At 40.6% G+C, this 26,754-nt stretch overlaps 1 protein-coding gene across 2 annotated transcripts in view; it reads left to right on the forward strand.

Annotated features, from left to right (window-relative positions):
* GRIN3A (glutamate ionotropic receptor NMDA type subunit 3A) overlaps nt 1-26,754 on the forward strand; it is a 77,367-nt gene that overhangs the window by 26,015 nt on the left and 24,598 nt on the right. For both annotated transcript variants that reach the window (XM_063320704.1, XM_063320705.1), the window contains exons 2-3: nt 5,121-5,725; nt 11,193-12,240. In XM_063320704.1, the coding sequence (XP_063176774.1) occupies nt 5,121-5,725; nt 11,193-12,240 (1,653 nt within the window). The remainder of the gene's footprint in view (nt 1-5,120; nt 5,726-11,192; nt 12,241-26,754) is intronic.

Raw genomic sequence — 26,754 nt, forward strand, 5'->3', positions numbered from 1 at the left:
GTTAGCAAAAGAATATTGACATATGTGCTTTTAACTCTGCTAATGAAGCTATCATAATGTCAAATAAAATGTCACCGTGACCACGCCTAATTAGCATTACAAATTTGGTTGAAGAGATAAATGGCCAGATCCTTCAGGGTGTAAGTCAGTCCAGCTCCAGGCATTTCTGCTCACAAGATTTACAAGGGCTAAGGAGGGGTCTACAGACTACTGAAAAATCTTGCATTAATGACATGCAAATCATGTTTCAGGTGTTAAATGAACCTGCTATCTCAGGTGTCTCAGGCAATGAAACTGTAAAACTGCCCTGGTTGGGATACAAAAGGCAAATAAGTAGTTACAGTCTCTGCTGATGTACAGGAGTGAAACATATCAGACCATGTAAAGCTTAATACTCCATGAGTGGCTGGGTCCAAAGCCCACTGAAAGTCAGTGGAAAGACTGTTGGTATCTGATTTGAAGGGGATTAGTCAGAAATTAAGGATTCTAGGCCTGTTCTTTACCCAGTAGAAACTGAAGTCCGTTGATCATGGCTGGTTTATAAAAGCGGAGCTAATGACGTGCAATAAAAATATTAAGCTCTCATAGACATAGAAAATGTTTTTGATAGTGACACTATGTAAATGCAAACACATTATTAAAAATAGATCACAATTAACATTATTCACATGAGGTTTAATTCTCTGTTTGTGTAATTTGAAGCAAAACTGATGCAAGTCATGTCATCTTTAATGACAGCTTAAAGTCAAATTTAAACAAAGCAATTGAATTTCCATGTGAGCTTTAATAGACAGTTTAACTGAGATAGTCGAACTTGACTAATTTCCAAAGTGAGAAAATGAGGGAGTTTGCATAAGAACTTTAATAAGGATGGATGGGCACAGTTCAATACACTGATACTATCTCATAAATATTCTATTCCATGATAAGTACAAAGTTACACACATCTAAACTATCATTTAAGTTGTCAAAAGCCTTTGCTGTGAAATTATGCAGTCTCAGTGATTGCTACTGAATGACTGAATAAACAATTTTTGGAAGTTCCTCATTAAAAAGCAGTAATTGCTTATTTTAAAGGAAAAAAATCAATAAAAATATGTAAAAGCATTAAGAACGCTGTAATATCAAAGGCTGTATACTGAATCAGCGCCTATATGTTCAACTGCATCCTACAAATGGCAAATGAACCTTTCAAAATAAATAAGGTATTAAACCCAAACTTCTCCAAATATCTCCACATCCTTCCCTAGAAGAATGGAATGGAATGGAATGGAATGGAATGGAATGGAATGGAATGGAATGGAATGGAATGGAATAGCATAGTATCATTTCAGTTGGAAGGAACCTACAACGATCATCTAGTGCAACTGCCGGACCACTTCAGGGCTGACTAAAAGTTAAAGCATGTTATTAAGGGCATTGTCCAAGTGCCTGTGGAATACTGACAGGCAGGGGGATCTTGTTTTCCATATAAAACCAGTAAAGTCAGCTGGCCACTCAGTAGATGAGTACCAGTAGATGAAGCCAGAGACAGTTCTTTTTGGTTGAGCTGTGAAAGAATGTGGGCCATCAAGGATGCCCTTCCCCGCGTCCCAGTACAAAGCAAACATTACATGTTGTTCCTCCCCAGTCTCCACGGGGGTGTTTGCATTGTGGGCTGAGAATTAACTGAAAGCTATGTAGAAGGGAGACGTCTAGTGACTGAATTTGATGTATATGACTGTGTAAGAAAAATTCTGAAGACAGGTTTGCAGTCCCAATATACTTAGTAAAGAAAAGAAATTGTGTTTGCTATTTTTTCAGAGCTGAATGTTTATGTTTCAAGCACATTAACAGGGAATTTAGCAACTAATAAATCACAGTGGTGCTAAGTGCTCACGTAGACGCACCTGTGGGCTTTGGAAAGTGACAGCTGAAGCACAGATGGTTTCACACCAAGAAACACTTTTAAACGCAGGCTCAGTCTATGCCAGGTTATCCCAAATGTATCTTCAGTGAAGGAGCAGTGTCTCCATACAAGAACAGTCTGTTGGACCACATTCTGTTGCACAGGAGACGGGGACCAACGCTAGAGCTCTTGAGGACTAAGCCTGTAGCTGCAGTGCTGTAGGAGAACCTGCACCTGAGCATACCAAGTCAGATGGAGACTGCCTTCACCTGCACTGCTGAGTAAAATTATGTCCCGTTTTCTGGTGCTGAGGAGGAGTTTCGCATTCTCTGGACTATGTGTGCTTGGTGCCGTGCTTGCTCTGGGCCCAGTGTAATGCCCAGTGACCCTAAGGTGTAATTTTTAACTTTTGTGTATCTCTGTCAGTTCAAAGTGTTTTAATACTGGAGGAACCGTGCTATAGACAAGCAGAAGCAGTCTTGTATATGTGAAACTATGCATATGCACTGGGTTTAGCATGAGGACACAGAGGTCTTCAAAGATCTAAACCTGCTGGGTATGATGGAGAGGCAGTTCTCACACAGTCTTATCCATACTGCCTACTAGGAGTGATCCCCAAAATGTGCTGGGACCCAAACTGCCAGTGCATGGTATGAGAAAGCTAATTGGCATGTGCCAAGACCAGACCAGGGTCAAACTTAGCAGCACAAATGCTCAAGTTTGTTTCCTGGAGCTGTTTTATTCAACAGAATGGACACAGCTGTTACTGCTAACTTCTGCCACTCATCAGACCATGGTTGTTTTCCTGTATCCAATAGATTATTTTTTATACCTGCACCTATACCATAGGTATAGTACTGTGTTTGGGATGTTATGCCTCTGAAGATGCTGAAGACATTTGCTCTTCCTCGTACAGGCATGGTCAGGTTCTGTGCTATCATTTATATATGCAAAGTGTTCTATGTACACTGAATAACTAATTTCTTTTCTAACATTCAAATTAACTAAGACAATAAACTTTAAAAGTTTTGCTGGTTGGAGGCAGATCATCGTGGAGAAAGTTTTCATACTTCTACTTGATCTTGGACAGAGGACACAAACATAATTATTCCTACTCCCTTCTATTTGCAGTGAGAGACAAACTAGACTTAATTTACCTGATCCTCTCGTAACATCACGAAAAAAAGTTTGTTGTGATTCAGTTTGCAGAGACTAATTTATTCACATCAGCTCCACAAACCCAGATATTATGCACAATGCTTTTTTTTTTTTTCCTGAACTAATCATGTGTTTTAATTAGCAGGCAATGTTTCCCAGCATAGAACTCACGGAGTCTGCACACCGTAGCTTCTTGGGCATTCAGTAACTTGTCCTTTATCAAAGAGTCAATCCTCTTGTGTCTTATTGGCAGTACATGATGTGCATCGATTGTGGACAGTGATCTATTTAATCAGCTTGTTCATGTGCCTGTGTAAAAAAAAGCCACAGGTACCAAAACCAAGAGATAACAATTGCTGAGAGCATCCTCAATTACAGTATTCTCTTTATCAAGCTCTGAATTTAGATGATCTGCTCTGGAAAACAGATGATGAGTAACTACAAATTAACACAGTCAAAGCTTGCTGCTTATAAATGATGTTTAGCTCTTCAGGTGTTTTTTTTTGTTGTTTTTTTTTTTTTTTTTCTCATTCCACCCCTTAAATCTGTATTGGAGAGCCCAGGGTTTTATTTTAGTAAAACTAGTGCAAATTGAGCAATTACTGTATTATTCCAAATTCAGAATGACATTTCTAAGATCCATACAAACTGGAACCTATAATGAAAAGTGAAATACTATTAAAATAAAACTGACAGCATTTCATGCCATCTTTCAACACAGTAAAGGTTTGATCCCTTTTACATATAATACATGTTAACTATTGAATATGTCAAAGAATGAAGAACAGACCTGAAGTGTTTAGTAACTTAATGAACAGAAAAATATAATTTGGCTACCTGTGTAAGATAAGATACGATTTGAGGGTGCATGAGTAGACACAAACATCATAAAGTCATAAACAAAGATCTCACAAACCAAAAGATACACGAAACAGGCATCATAACTCACATTTTTTGAACAATCTCATGGCTGGAATCAAATGCCAGTGTAAAGTCAAATAACTTTTTTAGCAAAGCTACACTGAAAACTGTCAAGTTCTCAGCTGAAACCAAAAGTTGGAACCTGTGCTAGCTGAATGCCTGATAGAAACATTTTGGGAGACTGGAGAATTTTTTCGTAGCAAAGTGACAGAAATTACATGGATTCTTTAATTTTTCTCTTCCTTATTAGATCTGAGATAAAATTTAACTTTATTTTTGGGACCAGGGAAGGGGGAGGAATAAGAGTAAGGGAAAAGTATTTATGGATCAAATAATAAGAAAGGAAGAAATATTTACTTTATAAGAACAGATAAATTAGCCTTACATCCTTCCTCCTTTTCTGGAATAGATAAAACCAAGGGCAGTGGTGGTTGGAAATTTAATGGGTTAAGTTCTATTATATCAGCAATGACATGGAAAAAATGAGTATGGAATGGTTATTTATCAAATATTTTCCAGCTCAGAAATCACAGTTTGCATATCTTAGCCTCTTGTGCATTCAGTAACTTGTCCTTTGCCAAAGAATCCATCTTCTCGTGTTTTATTTGCAGTACATGATGTGTATTGATTGTAGACTGTGATCTGTTTAGTTGGGTTACTCATGTGTCTCTGTAAAAAAATCCCCCAAGTACCGAAAAAAGAGGCAATAAAAAGAACTGAGGGCTCTTCTTTATTTTTCGTATTGTTTACCAAAGAACTTGTCAGCATCCATTGAATTTGAACATCAATACCAGGGTTGCACCTGAACAGTAAAGGCATACCTTCTCATACCTCTGTTAGGAGAGCAGGGAAATCTTTGCATGAGAATGCCAAGAAATCCAAAAGGAAAGAAACACAAATCCTTGGAAACAGATTCTGTTTCCAAGTCTGTTGGAAACAGACTTGTGACTACTGAAGTTGACTCAAACTCTAGCCAAGGAAGCCCATGAGTCATAGTCCGTTTAAGCTGAGTGGGTGTAAGTTTCCCTGTTTCTCACACAGTTCTCTTGGTTGACTTCCTTTGAACTAAATAAGTGAATAAAAATTAAGCAAACTCATTAACTTTGGGTCCAGCATATTTGTGATCAGTTGTCTTTCATATTTTTAACTACAGAATCCCCTTCACCTGCAGATGAGTTTAGAAAACTCACTGAGTTCTGATGCTGATGTCACTTTCTCCATCCTTGCGATGAACAACTGGTACAACTTCAGCCTGATGCTGTGCCAGGAAGAGTGGAACATCACAGATTTTCTCTTCCTCACACAACAGAGCTCCAAGTTCCACCTGGGATCCATTATAAACATCACAGCAAACCTCACTTCAACCAGTGACCTTCTGAACTACTTACAGTTTTACCTGGAGAGCATCAAAGACACAACGTCTACCATGGTCATGTTTGGATGTGACATGGAAAAAACGCGGAGGATTTTTGAAATAACTACCCGGTTCGGTGTGATGCCTCCAGAACTTCACTGGATTATTGGGGATTCACAGAACGTGGAAGAACTGAGGACAGAAGGTTTGCCGCTCGGTCTCATCGCTCATGGCAAGACAACACAGTCAGTCTTTGAGCATTACGTGCAGGATGCAATGGAGCTGGTAGCAAGAGCTGTAGCAGCAGCCACCATGATTCAACCCGAACTAGCTCTTATTCCAAGTACGATGAATTGTATGGACACAGATGAAAGGAATATCACTTCAGGGCAGTATTTGTCAAAGTAAGTTTTTCCTTTTTTTCTTTTTTGTAGCTAATATTTGGTATACAAGAAAAATAATTTTCCTGCCCCTCCCCACCATTCTCAGTGGCTTAGCTATCATGCTGTTAACCCTCCCTAATACACACATTCGTTTCAGTATTTCCTCTTGCTTCATTACTTCTGGGCAAATAATGAAACTTAAACTTAGCCACAGAGGGAGATTAAGGCAGTTGTAGAAGAAGGCACTGTTCTACAGAAGTAGAAATCACATAGTAAACATAGGCTAGGTTACAGACCATGCTCTGAAAGAATCTTGTATTTATGTTTATGCATATAAGAGGGAAAAGTCGGGACTATTGTCAAATTCTCTGAGGTTTTGAGAAACCTGAGAGAACGCAAAACACAGTAAGATTATTCGCACTACCAAAGCAATCAGAGAGTATAAAAGCAGATGTGTAGCCCTCGCTAGTATGATTCCATGGAAAAGAAACAAAAAGATGGACCTTGACCACCTCGGAGACTACTGCTGCTGGTGAGAGCACTCAAAACTACAAAGTGCTGTCTCTGTTGCTTGGTGTGGAAGGCTCCTCTTTCAGCTTCTGCTGAAACTATTCCTGTAGATCACTGCATGTCACTGTACTGAAGTTGCTCCCAAAATTACTTGCAAATTCATGTCTAGAAATATTCTGGGTTTTAACACACGAGAGGAAAAATTGCATGGTTCCTTTTGAAAACAAAAAAAAAAAGTGCTGTGCTAACTATGTGAATACATCAGCTGTTGTACATCTATGACTGTTGCATGTTTTTCCCCCATTACACCTGGTTTTCAGCCAACAGATTTTGTTGAGTGGAGTTAGGATAAAAGTTCTTGAAGCTTTTTGTATGTTTGCAACTTTTTTAGAAATGATACCTGAGGTGTTTTTTCACAGTAATGTTACAGCATTGCTCAAAACACAACCATTTGAGACCCTAGCAGTTCCTTAGTCAGCACTTGTCCATAACTTGGGGGTCAAAAACCCCCTGTTTCCAAAGAGTGAAAAAAGGCTTGGCAATAAATACTGCACTGGCTTGCAATATGCCCACTGACTTGTGGTATCATTAATTTTGTCTCATTATTCTGGGTATTTTAACTAGATCATACCTAAGTCCCTGAAAAGCAAAACACAGCAAAAGGCTTCTTAAAGTAACAAATACTTGAGGACAATAGTTTCGCAAACAGATCTTTAGAGGGTTAAGGAAGGGACAAAGAAATAAGAAAGCAAAAGTAAAGCTCTTATGTATTCCTGCAAAATATCTCTTCATCATTGCTTTCTACAGGAAACTACTATCTTCTGTTAGATTTTGGGAGACAAGAAGCAATTTCACATATAGGAAATTTCTTGTTCTGTCCTCTCAGTAAAGATATTGTGGAAAAGAAACAAGGATCGTATGTTTATCCTGTTTTTCCCTAGGCATCTGCTTGTGGACCCTATTAAAGACAAAACAACAGGTTAGGTAAACTCTTGTCCTGAATCACTGCAGCTGTTTTTATACTGTATAAGCGAGACAGATACCTGATAGCCAGTACTGATATATTTGAGTTAGCAGCATAACTATTAACTCCAAGTGGTACCGATAATTTCCCAGGCATGAAGCACCGATGAGTGGCTCAACAGTGGCCAACCTCGTCTGTTGCACACGTGCTTCTAGGCAAGCAGTGCGCCTCCAAAGAGGAAACTTTTATCTGCTGCTTCATTGAGTGTTCTGCTAACGTGGGCGTTTTTCTGTCGGAATGAACCCATCTGTCTTGACATGTAGCCTTGGAGCTGCGGCGGGCGGGGATGGAGAAAGCATGGAGCTTTGCCTCCCTCAACTGCAGTGTGTAGTTAAACAGCATTCCCACGAGCTGCCACAGCTGACACCTGAGCTTTCATTGCCAACACTGTGCTCATACATTGGCTGTGCAGACGTGTAAATGCCACCCAGGAGTGGAATAAGGATTGTGAACAAGGCCAAGATCTAGTCTGTGGCAAAGCGTGCTTTTATCTGTATGGATATGGATATGAGTATGGATATAGATGTACAAACCCCTGAAGATTATACTGTTGTAAGTCTCCATCCCTCATCCCTCTTACGATGAGATCAATTCCCTGATCTATTCCTGACTGCTTATGGGAGCATCCTTGTTGACGGAACGAGGCATTAAAAATTCAAAGCCTCATCTTGCTGTATAGCCTTAATTAGTCTTGCAGCTTAACTCTGCTTCTTGGATAATTTCAGCAGCCTGCTATTTGCTTGCCCACTGTAGTTCTTGCCTTCAGTAAACTTTCCAAGAATGATGTGGAATGACCAAGCCATCAAGCTTGAAAGAAAATGAAATAATTTAATTAAATCATTCTTAAAGGTACTATGAAGATATCTCTGCCGGAGTATGGTAGTGCTGCTAATGCTCTAATGAGCAGTTCTTACAACAAAGAACATGAAAAACAAATAAAGCTGAAATGAGCAAATTACACACTTTGGACTCATTGGTCAAACTGACGTGACACTAGTAAAGGTGTGATCCAGCTCTCACAGCCTGTGGGTGTGATCATCAGCTCACACATACTGACATAACATCAAGTAAATTCATTCAGCTGCCAGACTTGAGGATCTGCCCTTCCCCTTCTGAATTTGTACATATCCTCTTCCCGTACAAACCCATCGGTAGCCCTGCTGAAAAGTTACTGCTTGGGTATTGCCGGTGTGTGTATGCAATACTCTGCACTTGTAATTCCCAAAGATTCACGCTGGAGACTGCTGGCTTAAATTATGTAGTCAGATCCTTGTCTCTACTTCCTAAAGTTATTGAGTAAGGGAGGTTTTACGTGAAGTCCCTGGCATGAGTTTGACTAGCGCTGCGTACAGCGTACGCAAATGATCAGCAGCCACAGCCACTCGCGTATAAAACAAAGTGTTGTGAAAATGTATCTCCCACATGGTTCCCCTCACTTATTTTGATTAATGTCCTGTCACCACCAAAAATACAGAACATGCAAATCAGCTGCAAAAGTAAGCCACTAACTCTATAAGGTAGCAAAGTCGTACATTTAAATGCTACTAAATCTCTCAGGTAACCGCTTCTAACACAATTCAAACGCAGGACAGGTACAGAGGGCTCGATGCACCCTCATGGGCACACTTATTTTTACAGTGAAAGTCAGAGAACACAGTGCATAAATTCCACTGTCCTCATTCTACCTGCAGAAAATAAATTTAATGCATTATTCCATAGCTTCATCTACTCCCGAAACACCTGGTCTGCAGCATTCTGATATCCAAGTCATGCTGTTGTAGCAACACGGGGCCAAATTCATCAGAACTTCGACAGCTTATTCCATCTGAGGACTTGTCTCCCTCAGTTTGGGCATTTTGTGAACTGTTAACACTATTTTCCACACTTAATTCCTTCAAAATTTTGCATACGATTCCATCAACACATGCAATGGTTTTACTGTTATTGTCATAGCGATGGCTTCAGCATGTAAGTCCAGCAAGGCTTGTAAGGAAGAAGTTGTATAATTTTTTACAAAGACTGAGGAAAAGAGATAAAAAACAGGTAAGTTTATGGGCACATAAGCCTTTCTTTAGTGCTTGAGATTGCTTTCCCGTATAAACTTTGTCTTGATAGTGTTTGCATGCACAAATATGCAAGTGCACCATGAAATAGGAAACACAGGGTAAGAGAAAAGGACTAGTGGAACAGTGGCAGACACCGCTGATTAACGAAGTGACAGTATCATTTAGCTAACACCTATGTGCATTTTTAGGCATAATTTTCAGGCCCAGGTTAAGACATGTACAGATCAATTGCTTTTCATAGTATTGGCTGTATCATCTTTCTCCAATTCAACCTACTCAAAATAGACTGCATAGGAAGAATTTTTAAAACATCTCAGAGAAGGCCATCACACACACAACCACACTCAAAACTATATTATTTAGTTTCGTAAATTTACCCTTTGCTGAGGACAAAATTGATACAGTATTGAGACCTACACAGTCCAGAGTTTTACGTGCTGAAACTCCATCAAAAATAATCAAAAATCATCAAAAGTCATCAAAACAAAGGGTAGAGACCAGGCAGAAGTATGCATGCACACACACTTGCTGTGAATTTAGCCTTTTCAAATCAATTAAAGGTTATTTTTAATCCAGTCTAACTATTGATAAACAATTAAGACTACTTAAAGTTTATGCCTTGCTTATTGAGGCTGGAATGACAGCTATAGCCTTTATTCTTCTTTCAATACTTGCTTTTCTCCAATTCCCAGAGCAAATGTGAGGTGTTATATTCTACTGTGATAGCTAAATAGTCTGTCTTCTGACTGCCTCTTACTGAAAAATATGTGTTTGAGTTACCTTACATCATATTAGCAGCAGTTTAACTCAACTGTTTTTGATGGAATCACCGCGCTAAGACTTTAACAGTTTTACAGTCCCTTTACAGCCCCTGCAAAATGCATAGCAGCTTTCTTATAACCAGAGTGCAGTTCAGCTGGTCATGGTGTCTACACTAAAAAGGATTTTCGCCCTGTAACACTTATTTCCTGCTCAGCTCCCTGTGCCTTTATCCGTGTCATTTTAGCCACTTTGATAATGACTTACCAGAAGCTGAATTCAACATACAGGAAAGAAAAGTACTAGCAAATATTGCCACCCAATACAAAGGAAATACTTAACTTGGTTGTGAATATCTGGAATAGTAAAAGCCCAGAAATCTCAATGCAAAATGTGCAGTGCAAAACTGGCACACTTCATGAGATCTGCTACAATGTCAAAATTGCACTTTTAAGAACATTACTGCTGCAGATATTTTAAGAAACTTGTATATTTTTTTTGCTAAGACTTAAAACTGACTGTCCTAGGGCAACCATCTTTCATTGAGTCCCTTTCTTGATTCTGAAGTCGCTAACAGTGATTTACCAATGCCAAATTTGCATTTTTGAATCCAGATTGGTTCACTTCAGAGTGCGTGAAAGCTGTTGACAGCACTTCAGTAGCCTCTCTTATGTAAGCTAGATCTTACTGAGATTACAGGATTTTTCTTGGAAGGACATTTCAAACATATTTTCCACTCTTCCATTTTCATGCATATTTTTATCTAGGAAACTGGCTGCAGATCTGGTGAGTTCAGCTTAGAACTAACCTATGTTTCATTAATTTATGAGGTAAAGGTAACTGAAAAAAATCGATGTCTCACTCATTTTTTCTAGGAAGTGAAAAGAATATCTTTCCTGAAGAGTTTCATTTACATTAGGTAAGACGTGTAGGAGAGCATTTCCAAGTATACTTTAGTCGTAAATTAAGTGCCTTGTTTATCATGCCATAGGAAAGCTATTAATGATCCAGGTGTTCAACAACATCCCCAATGTATTCTCTTAAACATAAATTCATGGTGTCTGCATATGCTTTAGCATGATGACTTCAGTTGTCTACTTCTGATTACTCTGCGTTCTCCCTTCAACAGGTTTTTAGCCAACACAACTTTTGATGGTCTCAGTGGCCACATTAAGGTGAAGGACTCATCCATTGTCAGCTCAGAAAACAACTTCTTCATCTGGAATCTGCAGCACGATCCTGTTGGAAACCCAATGTGGACTCGTCTGGGGAGCTGGCAAGAAGGAAAGATAATCATGGATTATGGGATATGGCCAGAACAGGCCCAGAGACATAAAAATCACATGCAACACCCCACCCGGCTGCACCTCAGAGTGGTAACTCTTATTGAGCATCCATTTGTCTTTACAAGAGATGTAGACGATGAAGGTCTTTGCCCAGCAGGGCAGCTGTGCCTGGATCCTTTGACCAATGATTCAGCCGTGCTGGATAGCCTGTTTGAAACCCTTCAAGGAGGGAATGACACTGTTCCCATTGAGCTGAAGAAGTGCTGCTATGGCTACTGCATTGACCTGCTGGAGAAGCTAGCTGAGGATATGAATTTTGATTTTGACTTGTACATTGTTGGTGATGGAAAATATGGAGCCTGGAAGAACGGGCACTGGACAGGGTTGGTGGGAGACCTTCTTGCTGGCACAGCTCACATGGCGGTGACATCGTTTAGCATTAACACTGCCCGCAGCCAAGTGATTGATTTCACCAGCCCTTTCTTTTCAACCAGCCTGGGCATCTTGGTGAGGACCAAAGACACAGCAGCTCCTATCGGAGCCTTTATGTGGCCACTTCACTGGACTATGTGGCTGGGGATATTTGTTGCTCTCCACATCACAGCTATATTCCTCACCTTATATGAGTGGAAAAGTCCTTTTGGGATGACACCCAAGGGAAGGAACAGGAATAAAGTCTTCTCTTTCTCCTCTGCCCTGAACGTCTGCTATGCGATCTTGTTTGGAAGAACAGCTGCCATCAAACCCCCCAAGTGCTGGACTGGAAGGTTTTTAATGAATCTCTGGGCTATTTTCTGTCTTTTTTGTTTGTCCACATACACAGCCAACCTAGCTGCTGTCATGGTAGGAGAGAAGATCTATGAAGAGCTTTCTGGAATACACGACCCAAAGGTAAAACATGTCTGTTGTTATTAACTCAGCCTTTTCTTCTTCCCAGTCAAAATTCACTGATGCATAATTTATGGTTTCAAATAAAATCATAAAGCAATCTGTGTGGAAAACAGCAGTTGCACTACAATTCATTACCATCTGGCGGCACTTCAGTAAGAAAGTTCAATGAGAGAGGATCTTTAAGCATCCATAGAATTGTAGGGGAGATTTCAAAGATTGAGGGGGAGGAAGAAGGTGAAGGACTTTGGTGTTGCCTACTGCAGAGAAGAAAAGAGGATTCTGCGTGTAGATTAAGTCTTAGTCCCTTTAGCTATAGCTGGTTTGATCAATTGGATGATTTGGGTCATTGTGAGACCTACTCAAACAAAACAACCCCACAGCATGAAGACAAAACCACTGATGTTCTAGGTAGGATTTTGCAAGTATTTCACAGGCTATAACTGTGCTTACAAAGGCATTACTGGCAAAATTCCCCACGAATAATACATCAAATAGAGCAGAACTGAAATCTGTTGAAAAATCCTACCTTCTGCATCAAAACAGTGGAATTCACTTTACAAGTAGTCAAACATTTGATTTGCAATGTCGGTTCTGCTGGGGAACTGTCACAGGAGGAGATGAATTATGTTGTAAACAACCCATCTGCAAATAGCTCAGACTTCCTAGTACTTTTTGGTAAGGCAAGGAAAAATGTAGAAGAGGGACTGCCTCCTCACACTCTCTCCCCGACTCCCAAGGTGGGATGAAGGGAAGGGATCTTCAGTTGGTATTTAAGTCCAGTCATTTCATAAAACTATTATGATTTTGTTTGCTGCTAAGTAATAATGATCATGAAAACATAAGTGCAGAATGGATTGTAGAGAGAATACGTGGCTGCAGGTGACACAAGAGCAGGCATCCTCTTCATCCAACAGTCACCCTAGGGGACAGGATGGTAACAGCAAATTTCCCTTGTTTGTTTGGGACTTTCTCCAGTGAAGTTGTGATTGTATTGTCCACAGTTTTATACTTGTGACCTAACTACTGGTACACAGCTTTGAAACCACCCACCATTAATTTGTCTCAGGTGACTGAATTGATACCACATCATGCCAATGAAAAACGTCATTTTAAGAACTCCAGAACTGAACATTTAGTTTTCTTTCATAAATTGTATAAATAAAGGTTATGTATGTGCCTCCAGATAGCAAAGGCTAAGCTCCATCTGTTATATTGGTAAACCTTTGCATTCAGACTAATGACCATACAGCTTTGACTTTGTGAGTGCGACTTCTGACTCACTTGCTCCAATGTTACCTAGAGTGTTTCTCCCAAAAATATTTTAAACAAAGAACAATACTTTTTATGGTTGGCCTGAGGCACTCTAAAATTGATTTATGGGTTATAGCAAATTGCTACTAATAATCTGTTCTCCCCCTCCCAGAAAAAATATGAATACTACATCAATAACTTCATAAATTTAAGCTGCAAAAGTCCAGGAATCATGTATTCATTTTATTCAGAGCATTCTAAATAAGCAAATGAGAGCTTTCAGCTGAATTTCCCCAGCTCCAGCCATATCTCTGTTACAGTCATTGATTGTTGTGTGAGCCATAATATTGGCTTGAAAATGAGGTTAGTCCTTGACTCTTTGCATGGGCATCACCTAACCCATCAAATCAAATCACATCAGATTACGTCCTGCTTTTCTGCATCATTAGCGTCACCACACATGGAGTTCTTAAAACAGGTATTGGGAAATTTCTGCAATTGCAAGAAAATGAAATAATTCTAAAGCTGCGCTGTACAGCTTGGCTGTTGAGTTACAGAATTGAGCGCAGACTATTGAAGCATATCAGGTGCTGCAAACACAGGTCTTAGTCCTGAACAGAAACACCGATGACTCATGGTTAGTAACCTCAGTGATCCCATTAAATCCGTGGCATTACCGGCCTTTCCTAGACAGGCACTTCTCTGCCTCATGGACTAGATCTAAGCTTCTGAGTAGTTAGCGGTTTCCAACGTGGGAATTAAGACAAGGTAGATTCTATGGAAGAGGATTGCCTGCCGTCGCGTGAACTATAAAATAGTTTAGTATATGTCATTCATGCATTTGCCTCCAAAGTCTTAGTCTGTAAGAGTAGTTGTAATAGCAAATGTACTGGTTTAACCTTTTCTCACATAAGGCCTGAGCTGTGCCCTTTCAAAGTTGTCTCTAAGACTTTAGGTTTAGGAAATCTTTGGGGTACAACAGTTGCAAAGGTACATACACCACTTTTTAGTTAGTTACTTGAAGCATTTTTACACAATTTAAAGTTCTTACTTTTTTTTTTCCTGATCTGTTTACCTCTTTCTTTTCAGTCGTGGAGACTCATTTCAAAAAGAAGGCAGCAGGGTGCAGACATAATCATCTTTTTAATTTTAATATACTTTTAAACATTCTCCTGCTCCTCTCAGTATATATATATGTCCTTGTACTGTGCTTTTGAAGTGTATTTAAAAAACAAAGTCTAAAATAGAGGAGCAACCTTCTTCAGGCAATGTAAGACATATCATTTCTTCAGGCTGGCACCCACAAACAGTAAATCCCATCTGAGATTGCAAACAGTCAGGAAGGAAGGCAAGTTGGGAAAAATTAATAATATTTTTTTCAAGATTAGAAACCTGGTATATAAAGTCAGTATTGCCAGGAATATGTATGCTCTCTCTTCTGGTTAAAAAAAAAAAAAAGACAAGGGTATATCCTGAAAAAATCACATCTGCCTTTCTAGAAAAATTCATGTTACAACAGTGATGTTTAATTCACCAAGCAGTACAGTGTTTTATCAGTTGCTCATTGCAGCTCAGCAAAGGAAACAATGGTCCTCTCATGTTGCTGAAATCTCGAAGGTACAACATTTTCGTCAGAAATCAAAGGAAAATGAGTTGCAGTACAACCACTAATCACAAGACAAAGTGGAATATGGAATTAGAGATATCTCAGATGGACCTTTAAATGCTCTAACGATGTAGAAGTAGAAATGAGGGAATAAAGAAGTATCATCATGCTGATGAAAGGAGAAGCAGCCAGGGAGGCAAGGCAAACCATAGCAGAAGGCAAGGAATGGGAGGCAGGAGAATTAAGTTCTTGGAATATGTCTTGAATTTTGGAAACTTAGTATGTGTTTTCCATGTAAGAATCTTAACAACAGTGGGTCACTAAAGGCAAACGTCTGGAGTACTAAAGCTGGCTACTCCACTTACCAGGTCACATTTCAGATGACTTTTTACAGCAGGAGCTGCAACATAGCCAGTAAATTGCAGAAATAATAAAGCAGTGTTCTGCCACCTTAAAATCATGCACTTCTAAAAGAGAAGGGGCAGTCTGGGGACACAGATGCCCCCTCTCCCCTATTTTCTAATCTTACACGTCATCTCTTGCCTGTGGAAACTGGCAAACACAGCTTTTGGGGAAGAAACTCACTTGAACTTGTTCGTCTGCTATTTGAGCAGGAGAGGATAGCTACAAGACGAACATGGCATTTACCTGGATGAAAGTTGCAGCAGAGTCCTGATTCCCTCTTAGGAAGCTTTCTATAGTACATGGCAAAGCAGTCTAAAAGCTTATTAGCAGACAGAGAAGATAGAGACAGAGGAAAAACATCGTATTTGGATCATTTTATACTGCTTTTATCTTCTCTCAACTGAATCCCAGTGGTTTATTTTAATTTTTCTCCTAATGTCACATCTTTGGATGCAGAAAAAAGGACAACATTCTTCTCTGTCAGAGTGCTTGGCAGCCTGTACGCTGTTGTACGAGTTGACTTCTTTACAAGGTCAGTTATTCATCCTACAGGCATGCAAATCAGCAGCCTGCCTTTGAGCTGGTCTAATCTTTTGTCCCACCTGTAATGGCCTGGAGAGAGCTGGCCTGATTCCTGACGTCTCCCAAACGTGCTTATCACCTTGTTTGTTGTATAGCTCCTTAGCCCCTTGGTGATGACACTATACTCGGTTGCAGTGGGAAAAGCCATAATCCAGTTTTCATCCTTCACTGTGGCCAATGCACATTTTCACAGTGGCAAGAGTAGGTTGCAATAGGTAACGCCTTAAAACAGAGCTGGTGCTTGAGGAGCACATAGATACGCAGGTGGGGACAGATCAGTCTAGGACAGCTGGCCACTGTCACCTGTTTCCTGATCGATAGGTGGTAATTGCATTACAGATCTACAGCACATGCAGCCTCGCAGGCAGGGGCTGAGCAGAGAAGGGGCGCAATGATAAGCAAGTGTCTCTGGGTACAAAAAAGAGGATTTGCTACCATCTGCTTCAGAAGCATGTATCTTTATAGCTGTTGTCTCTTTTGGCCAGTCTTATGACAAATCAAGATATTTTATGTTTCAGTTTCCAGTATGGTTTCCATAAAGCAGTACTATCGGCATGTGAGTAATCTAGGTCTTGGTGTCACAGACAGGCAAAAGAAGAAATTATCTGTAAGTACATAGCAGTGGCGGTCCTTCCTTTGTCCAGTGAGCCTGCAGCTATGGCCCATATCCAGTAAAACTCTTCATTATCAAATCCAAAAATAGGGTCTTGTATTACAGGATAAACCCAGGAAGTGGGTTTTCTTTCGTGGCAAGGGGATTTGAAGCAGGGACTTCGCTTTCAGTCTTCTAAAGCAAGAGCACATGTTGGAGATGCACCAGAGCATGTTGAGTAGTTCAGATTATCTGAGGCAAAATAGTTGTGGGAGCTCCGAGGACAGAAGAAATATATCAAGCATGCCAACAAGAAAGCATACAACAGCAGAAGCTGAGGAGCTGGACAGATTTTCCATAAAGTGGTCCAATGCCTGGCCTTTCTTTCTGGTAAAAGTGTCATTCTTTCAACAACATAATGAGCTTTTCAGGTGCTATCCGACCACTGCCACTTCTGTGACAGCGGTCAGATTTTCTTTGCCATGTTTAGGACACACTTGAGTAGCTATGCCTGTTAATTTGTTATGGTTATGTATTTACATCTCTGGATCCCTCTACCTTCAGCATACCCTTCGACAATGGCAGAGTTCCTTTACACATTGTATTTTGACAGAAAATATTGAACCTATTGAGATTCATTTAACAAAAAGTGCTACACTTGTGAGTCCCACCATCAGAAATTTCGTTGTGTTATCTCATCTAACTTTGCACGTCTGCTGTGGAGACATTACGTATGACTTACTCTGTCTAATATGCTTTTACAGTTAGTTGGGAGAAGCAGGCGCATTGGGCTGCTGTTGAAGACATTAAATTCAGGACAAGATCACCCCAACCATTCCCTGAAAGCACCTGTTTCTCTCCATCATGCGTAATGGTGTACTAGCATGGCCAGCACTCATGTCTCACAAACAGCGTAGGTGCCCCAAGGAATACACCACAGACACCTACCATCACTCTGACAAGCCCCATCCAGCAAGTCCTTTCAACAGCCTGGGTGTGCTTCGTGATTAGCCCTCAGAAATCTCTGCCTCTCTTCCAGTCCACTGTCTGAACACCTGTCTCTTAATGACTTCTCCATCCTTTTAGTGCAAAACTAAGCACTTTGAGTAATCCAGAGAAGGTATTTCTGGGATTTTGTTACTCAGGAGTTGAATGTGTACAATAACCCAGATTTTTGTTTCTAGATTTAAAATATAAAATGTGAGGGTGCAAGCTGTCATTTCTGATTTGTGAAAATCTCAGTTAATTTAGAGGCCTTATGGCCATTATTATATCAGTTAAAAACTCCCCGTTACATGTATTAAAACAGTCCAGAAATACCAACTGGCAAGTAACTGCAGATGAGCTTTAGCAATACCAAACAATAGCAAAGTAAATGTCTGGCCGCTTTGTAGACCTTTTTCATCATTAGAGGCACGATTCAAATACCCCTGCATTTAATGATATTTTCCCTCAAGTTCAGCAAGCGTTAGAGTGAGGCCATAACTGTTGTGAGTTTATTGATAAATTTTCTTCCTGAAAAAAGGAGGCCTTGTACGAATTACACTGAAGAAAATGCTCTTAACGACTGCCGTGGTCTTTTACTGTGGCAACCTAAGATCAATCATGATAAGAAGCGCCACTTGCACTGCAATGTATTAAATATATAATGAAATAGCATGTATTTAAATATGCATTAAATGCATTAAATTGTATAGCAAAAAAACCAAGCAACAAACTCGGTGAACAGAACTCTTATTGCTCCCATGGGGTTTAGTATCTGTATAGGACTGCAGGAGTCTTTTCTTTTTACAATTAAAAGAAGTTGGCTCCAAAAGCTATAGAGCATACATTTCTGTGCAGGATGTCATTGGGCACGGAAGGTCATGACTGACAGCATCACAGCCTGCTAATTAATACGTGGTGCTTTTCTGAGTCTTAATGAGTCAGTGAATGATTTGAACTCAAGAGGACTTTAAGTGTCACAGAGACCAAAGTGAAAAAATATCAGACAAAGGAGAAATTAAGTATCAAACTCCAATCAGAATAAAGAACAGGCATTGCAGAGCCATCTCACACAGGAATGAAGGACACCTGCAATTTATGGAGGTGAAATCTTGGCTTCTTTAGCTTCCCCATGCAATTTATGGTGGTGAACACTTGACTTGTTTAGCTTCCCCATCACCTTGTTAAAGCTTTCTTGTAAAGTTATGGCTTTGAAGGTTAGAATCTGTCTAGTTTGGATTTTTATTATTCCGATATCCAGGTTATCAGACAATGCGCTGCAGTGTTCTCCAACCCAAGTTTCCTTTTCCATCAAGACCTGCTTTTTTTATGCCTTCTTGCCAACAATTATCTTTTTGGTATCCTTGCATATGAACCCCTACTGCCCCAGGTCTTCACCTACATAGAATGCCTTGTACTGTCACCTACTGTCTTGGCCACTCTTTACCCCTCGCCATATTAATTGTTTGATCCAAAGAATGTAGGTGTAGGGTTGGTAGAGAGGAAGTCCCTGCTGTCTTTATTCCATGTGGTGCAGGTCATGAAGGTTGGTCTTTCAGCACTAGAAGGAATTAATAATTTTTAGCATTTTCCCAGCTGTTCTCACGGCAGTTTCTCACTCTCAAGCTGCAATATACCTATACATCATGTCATTTAAAAGAAAAGTGAGCCCACCACCAGAAATAGCAACTGCGTCATACAGGGGGCGCAGACCCTTGCAGGAAATAACGCAAGCAGAGAAATAGGAGGAGGAGATGTTCCTGAAGTAACTGGCAAAGAGGAGCAGAAAATAGAGAAGATGCATAAGGTTGATCTTATCACCTGACAGATGGAAGATCATCGTAAAGCTGACTTAGCAGCATTGAGGATATTTATTATTGTTCACAAAAGTCACAGCCGTTGTGCTCTATAAACAGACACCTGATACTAGCCTGGCTCACCTTCCTAGATGAAATGAAATCCCCTGGATTTCAGGGATGCCAAGGGGTCAAACCCTCTAGAAAAAAAGTAATTTTCATTGAGTACAATAAGATTTGACTGAACACCAGGTGAAGTAAAATAACTGTTGTCCATATTTCACTGTGCAAGAGGTCAAGGCATCCAAATGAGCCCATCATTTTTCTGTTACACTTCGTGCTTAACACATGCCTCACTGTTCCAAATGGATTCCAAGAAGAAAAAAAAAACATATTTAGTTCAAATGTTGTGTCTGTCAGTAACAAAGGACTTACTTTGCCTTCATTTGATGCTTTTGAACCAAAAGCCAATAGCAGATAATGTATTTAAGAAATTAGGGCTGCGCTGGTAGGCAGTTCCACCATGTGCACATTGGAAACCTTTTTATCCTAGTCACTGGTGAGCCGTTTGCAACACAAACTCATTGTTTGTTCCTTTCTGGAAACCAGAAAGTGCTAGCCTTGCCTTTACGAGTTTAGACAGTGCCACCACAGAGGACTGTGTTCAGCCCTGGTACCTGGGGGACAACTGCCATATGGCCGGGGACAGGAGGCCTGGCAGTGTTACCCTCATCCACCAGCAACAGCTGCAGCAGGAGAAATTTGTACGAAAAAGGATGTGGAAGATGATTGTTTTGAAGGTGAGAAAGCTACGTACACTTCAAGCTACTGTCACGTTAGGTTTCTCCCTCCAGCCCCGAGTTGATTGTAGAGTACTGTGATAGCTTTTCACCTGCAGATCTGAGACCCGAGATGGAAGGACAAGAGGGATTATTTAACCAGAAATCTCCCATGTCTCTTAGGTAGTTTGAGCAGGTATTCAGCCAAACAGCTCTGCTTCCCTTGCTTCTAATTTGAAAAGGACTTTACCTGCATTAGAGCAGCATTAGCCCTATTTTACAGGTAGGAAGCAGAAGAACATGGTTGATGAAGTGACTCAATCTGAAGCATTTTCATGGCTGCTTTGTGCTGCTGAAGTGCAGCTGGAAACAGTGATCTGTTGCCTATTGGGAATTACATCCTTTTTTTTCCCCCTAGTCGATCCATTTTTCCTACAGTAATTTACACTCACTATATTACAGTTCTCAGCTCTCCCAGAATATATCCTAGCTTAAAGATCCCTCTGTCCAGAAAACTCTTAAGTGCTATGAAGAAACAGGGATAAACACACATTTAAGTTCATATTCACCAGAGATCCGTTCTTATGCCACTTTTTGCACTAAAACACTGCCCAGCAACTCAATCAGCAGGGCTATCTTCAGAAATTAACCTGCCCACCACAGACTAGAGTCCCCAGTCTCATCCCTTAGCTGTGCAGTTTCTGCAGAGTAGAGCAAATCTTGTAATTAATTATTAGAGCTCACATGGGGAGTGTCAATGAAGCAGCTTTGTATTTTTAAAGAGAGGTGTAAGTCGTATTTCTTTTCATGTATGCTCTTGTTGCAATACAGGAGAATAAATTGTCAGTACTGGACTGTGGATTTGTTTCTGCTTATTGACTTCAATGCAGCTGTAAAGATTTATGCCAACTAATGACCTAGCTGAGTTGGATTCAAAGTGACAGGATTTAAACAATATCTGACATTATCCTGGCAAGCCAAGAATCACCACCACTGACACTTTTTGCAACAGAGAAGGAAAAGGGAGCTTTCAGATACATTCTGCATACACCATCTCCTGGAGGCCCTGGGAACATCTCCACTTCCCAAGCCTGAACACATGGGACAGTTTCTGAACAAAGCCTGCACTTCCAGAAGTTCAGCTGTGAATTTTCGTCCGCTAAAATTTGAAATTCATGTGCTTCACTGTGAATAATTTTCTTTTCTTTCATCTCCCTCCGCACACCATAAATATTCACTAGTTAGTTTTCAAAAATTCTTGCAGATAAGTAGGGAAAAGCCCATGAACAGAGTTCTACATTGTTCTTTTTTTGTTTTAATTTTTTTTTAGTTTGTTGTTTTTCCCCCGAAAGTTTGCTTAGTGCTAGCTATTGCGTTTCTTTTATCAGTGGGTCATGAGAAATCTGTTAGCAGCTAGATGACCACTTAAATGCGCTGGTTACATAAGGCAAGATAAAATGCCATTGCTTCATATGCCGAAGACAGAAGACTTACTGCAACAGATCTCTAAAAGCATGGCAGTTCTTCACAGCAGAGCAGACCACTTAATGCTACTCCTCTCCAGTGATTAGCAGTAGAAACTGAAGGTTTTCAAGAGTCTGAAGCAGTTCTCTGGCAGAGATCGTGCTGACACTAACAGCAATTCTGCTGACATATGAGACGTCCATTAAACACTACACTTGGTGTTATACCAGGTAACCAGCACTATCATGGGGCAGAGCTACTGAAACCTTTTAATAACAATTTTTCCTTAGAAGTTGTTGGAAAAGTTATGAAAGTGTTTTCAGCCATGTTCCCCCTTTCTATAACCTGTTAAAATGAAAAAGTAGTATTGTAGGTGGTGGTAAAGGCTGAATCCATGTTAACTCTGCATCCGTCACTGCAGGGTGCAGTCACTGGCACTGCACCCCATGGTATACTGGCTTGCTCTTTTCTCCATGAAGAATAGTTTGTGGAGTTGAATTTTGGAAAGGAGAGGCTAACTGAATGAACACTTAAATCATTTTAATGATTTGAGATGCCAATTAGAAATTGAGTTCCTGAAACCTTTTTTTTCTCCAGACAGCCATCAAGATGCCCAGAATAGTTCTGAATCAGATTCAGTGAGGCAGTTAGTGCACCCCATCAATCAAGTACTGGCAAAGCATTTCCTAGATTTCAGTCACTTCATTACTTACAGAAAATAGCCGTAATTTCACTTCCCAACAGTTGCTCTGTTTAGATGTTCCTTGTCTCTTCACAGCTCCCAGCAAGCTCAAACTCCACGGGATCAGAAGGCAATATTCTATTGCCTGCTTTTTTGGAGCTGAGACCATATTTTCCCTGTATTTATATTCTGAACACCTGGGTTTCTTACACACTGAAAAAACACATGATGACCAAGTGTGATGCAAACCTCAACATGACAGTAGACATAACAACCAGGGCACCAAGGGGGGGAAAGTCTTTGAGCCAAATCCTCTAGCTTTGCAGCACTGAAAGGTCATACAGAAGCCAGAACCCTCTAGAAAGACCTCAAAACTCAACAGTTTGACTTCGGATTATGTCACGGTTAACTGCTGGCAGCATCTCATGCATTTTCAGTTTTAAATCCCAACTTGCCTAGGATATTTCTATGCCCGAGTCTTTTCAAGCCTGAGTCTAGGTGTTCTCAGCCTAGCTGATGGCACTGAATGCAATGGCACTGTATTACATAAACTGGAGTGTGCCGAGTAATGCAAAATCCTTGACATTTAGGATTGTATTTTCCTGTTTCTGCTCCCGTGGTTTTATCACATTGGTATTTTCATGCATAATTGGCACCCCAAGCCGTAGATGTATGCAGATGCCCAGTTCTTCTCAACATCTTCCCAAATAAAACAAGTTCTCCACTTCCCACTCAGCAGATGTTTTAACAACAGAAGACAGAAACCAGGAAGATTTAGAAGTAAGGTGCCAAGCCAAGGGAACTGGTAGCTGCAGTATTTGCTTTTGGCTCTAAGCAGCACAAATATCATTTGTCTAGTAGCACAATGCTATACAAGGTACAGAAGCCTCTGAGAAGTGCAAAAGCTTTTCCTGGCGCTGTCAGAGGAGCTGGATGTTCTGTAAAGCTCTTGAGTTTCCTTAAACACTACATAACCTCCCTGTCTCAGTGCTCACGGGACCCAACAACCATTTCACCTCCTCAGCACTTGGAGGCATTCACATTACCCCTTGTTTTCTACACAGTGTGAGAAAACATTAGCCCTTGTTTGTTTTCTTACCCATGGCATATTTTCTTAAACAGTGAGAGTTATTCTTGGAAGTACTGACACAGCCCATGCATCCCACAGTAGATAGATAGATAGGTTCTTAGAGGTCACAGGGACAGCACTGGTACCCCAATTCCAGAAAGTGAACTCACTTCCAAAGTTCTTTAGCTTTTCTCCTGCACCTTCATTCAGCACTTCCCAGCAGCATTTCCTAGTCCTGCCTCCCTAGAGCTCTGTCTTCACAGAAGGTGGGTCATCTTCCTGAAGCATCTGTCCCTGACCTATGCAGAAAGATCATCTTGTCGTGGCAGGCCACAGCCCTGAACCTGTGAAGTCAGAGTACTCATTCAAGAGGACAAGTGCTCAGCCCCCTCTGGCACTACAGCTCTCTGCTGCGAGGGCTTTAATGACCATCTCTTGAGTTTGCCCCGTGTTCTAACCCAGATCCAAATGGCAGGTCACCATGTGTCTCACAACTTCACATGCAACAGCTTTCTCACATTAGACTGGGGTGATGGTTCTAACAATTTGGGATGTACCTAAGTAGTGTGGCCATTCATGCTATACACCAGTGCTTCAGACAGAAAACTCAGTTTACGGGTATGAAACCTCTGACCTACAGTATTTGAGCTGCAAAAATCATATTGTTAGCTGCTAAAGCCTTCCCCTTTTTTGGGAGAGCCACTAAGAGGCAACACTAAATAGCTTTTTAACCCCTGAAAAACATTGGCTTTTAACTACTCCATTGATATATTCATATACACACTGTTAGACTGCCCAGTCCCTCGGCACTCCCCTACTTCTCCCACTCGGCATCTTGGCCGGTGCAGTTTGCAGTTTGCTGCGGTGGCCTTGCTCGTGAACATTCAAAGGGCTGGCTACTCGCTAAACACTAACAAGTCCCACACTCGTCAGCAATGCTTAGCTCCCAGGCACTGCATGGCAAAGGCTGCTTGGGCATACAGAATTAGCCTGCTGGCTGAGGAGCAATTATAATCAGGAGTAATGACCCTTTTAAAAAACAGAGTGGTTTCCTTTGCTCCTAGGTCTTCAAAGGGGAGGTCTGGCAGTTAAAGAGATTAATAAAGAGGGATATATCATCTGTACCCATAACTATCTTTACATCTTGTTCAATGAATTGTCAAGCTGGGGCTTCATTTTTCCCCTGAAAACCTCTCTCTAGGTCAAAACAAACCCTGTTCTTTGTATTTCTTACAGCCAGAGATGTCTGATTTTGGAGGGACCTTGTAAGGTTATCTAAGCTGAATGCCAAGAAGGCTCATGTCTGGAGATGGATCTGCAGCTATTGTATTCATTTATTTTTAATCATACTCAAATCACCAGCAAATCTCCAGGTACTCTGCAGGTACAAAAAAGTGTCAACAGTTCCTAGTGCCCATCACCTGCTTTGTGATGGTTATTCACCTTTCACACTGACTGAGCTTTGAATGAAAAAACACTCAAAAGAGTACTCAGAAGTGTCGTCTCTGCACACTAGAAATGCCTATAATTTGGACAGCTATTCCTTCTCAATAGGATAGCTTTTATATTTGCTATTACTGATAAAAAAGCAAGTAACCATCTCCCCCAGATTACTAGTTAAAAAATAATAATAATAATAATCCATTCTTCTTTCTTCAAATTGTGGTTCTTTAAAAAGTGCTGATTTTTCAGAGTTCGTGATTTCTCTGAGGCCCTAGGCATTAAGATTCTGTTACTGGTTTAAACAAAACAGAAAGGCTCTTTCAATATGGGACTCTTAAAATCTAAGAAACGCAAAAGAAACAGAACATGAGAAACAGAAAAGAGAAATAAAAAAAAAAGACAGCTAATAAAGCAAGACTCACGGGAAGACTGTGACGTTTACCTATCCTGTTGGCACATAGATATTTGTGGTTTCCATCTTTTCACAGAATCTTCCCAGGAAAGGGCTGCAGAGAGTAAGAAAGCAGCAGTGACAGCAGATGACTCTTGTTTCCATCCTGAAGTTTTTATCTTCTGTTGAAGCAAGTAACCCTTGGCACTTGTAGTAGATTAGCAATGAAGGTAGCGCGGGTAGTCCATTATCTGCTTTTGGCAGCATTTTGTCTTGTTAATCCACTATTCATATGGCTGCAAGCAAAGCTTTTCCTCATGTGGATAAGCAGCAGCAAGAAGAAAATAGAAGTCCCAAAAAACCACAGCGGATTAAAACACTATTAAGATTTATCGTTCACAAAAGGAGTCAAGAGTCATCAAATACAAAGTTGCAGACATGTAATTATGCTTTAAAAAGCACATAGATTGCCAGAATCAGGAAGAGCATAGGATACAAAGGATCACTACATAACTTCCCTACATAGCCTTTCCAAGACTTCCCACCAGACATATGGTGTTGCTGGAGACAGGATATTAAGCCAGATGGACTTTTGATCTAATAGATATTCCAATATTGTCATCATTTGTGGTGAAATTTGACAATGTGCCCAGCCCAAAGCAAAGCATGGGCAGTCATCAGTAAAGCATCTGGGACAGAAAATTGCATGGAGGTGCAGTTAACTCTCTCATTTGTACCAGCCTTTCTCATAGAGGCTTAAATATTTAGCTAGATGTAGACATTGGTGACAGTCTGAGCAATAGAATAGAATAGAATAGAATAGAATAGAATAGAATAGAATAGAATAGAATAGAATAGAATAGAATAGAATAGAAAGAATAGGAGTGAGGGATACCTTCCAGTGAAGTCAGGTATCAGCAGTCTTTATTTGCAGATTAGGTGTTGCACTGCAACTGGCATCACTAGGTGGGCCACAAACATCACAACAAACACGTAAGTTGACTTGGAAGGTGACAGTATGATTCAGTGTTGAAACTCAATGTTTTTTTCCCACTGAAACAGCCAAGAAGTGAAACCCCAAAACACAGTACTGAGTGTGGTGACTAGCTTCTTGGGACATGGAGTGCATGGAGCCCACCCCAAGCTCATTCTTTAAGCAAGTTATCTTCAATGTCTTGAGACTAGACCTAGATTTGAGTTGACGGCATTGTGCTGGAAATCTCTATGATGTATTGTCACAGCTCCACTCTCTGTTATTTATGTCTCCTGGCACTTGAATGCTGCTTCCACATTTCCAGGCAAGAACATTTCCCTCTGCGCCCACAGTCCTTCTGGCACAGCATGCACTACGGCCAGCTCCGGAAGGAGGCACACCCTGAATTGCTTGTTCCACGATCACCTAGGCCAGAACACCTCACAAAACGTGCCAAGAATCCCTCCAGGCCCACAGTCTTGCATTTATCCAGGGGT

This window comes from Chroicocephalus ridibundus, chromosome Z, assembly GCF_963924245.1.
Source record: "Chroicocephalus ridibundus chromosome Z, bChrRid1.1, whole genome shotgun sequence".
NCBI lineage: Eukaryota > Metazoa > Chordata > Aves > Charadriiformes > Laridae > Chroicocephalus > Chroicocephalus ridibundus.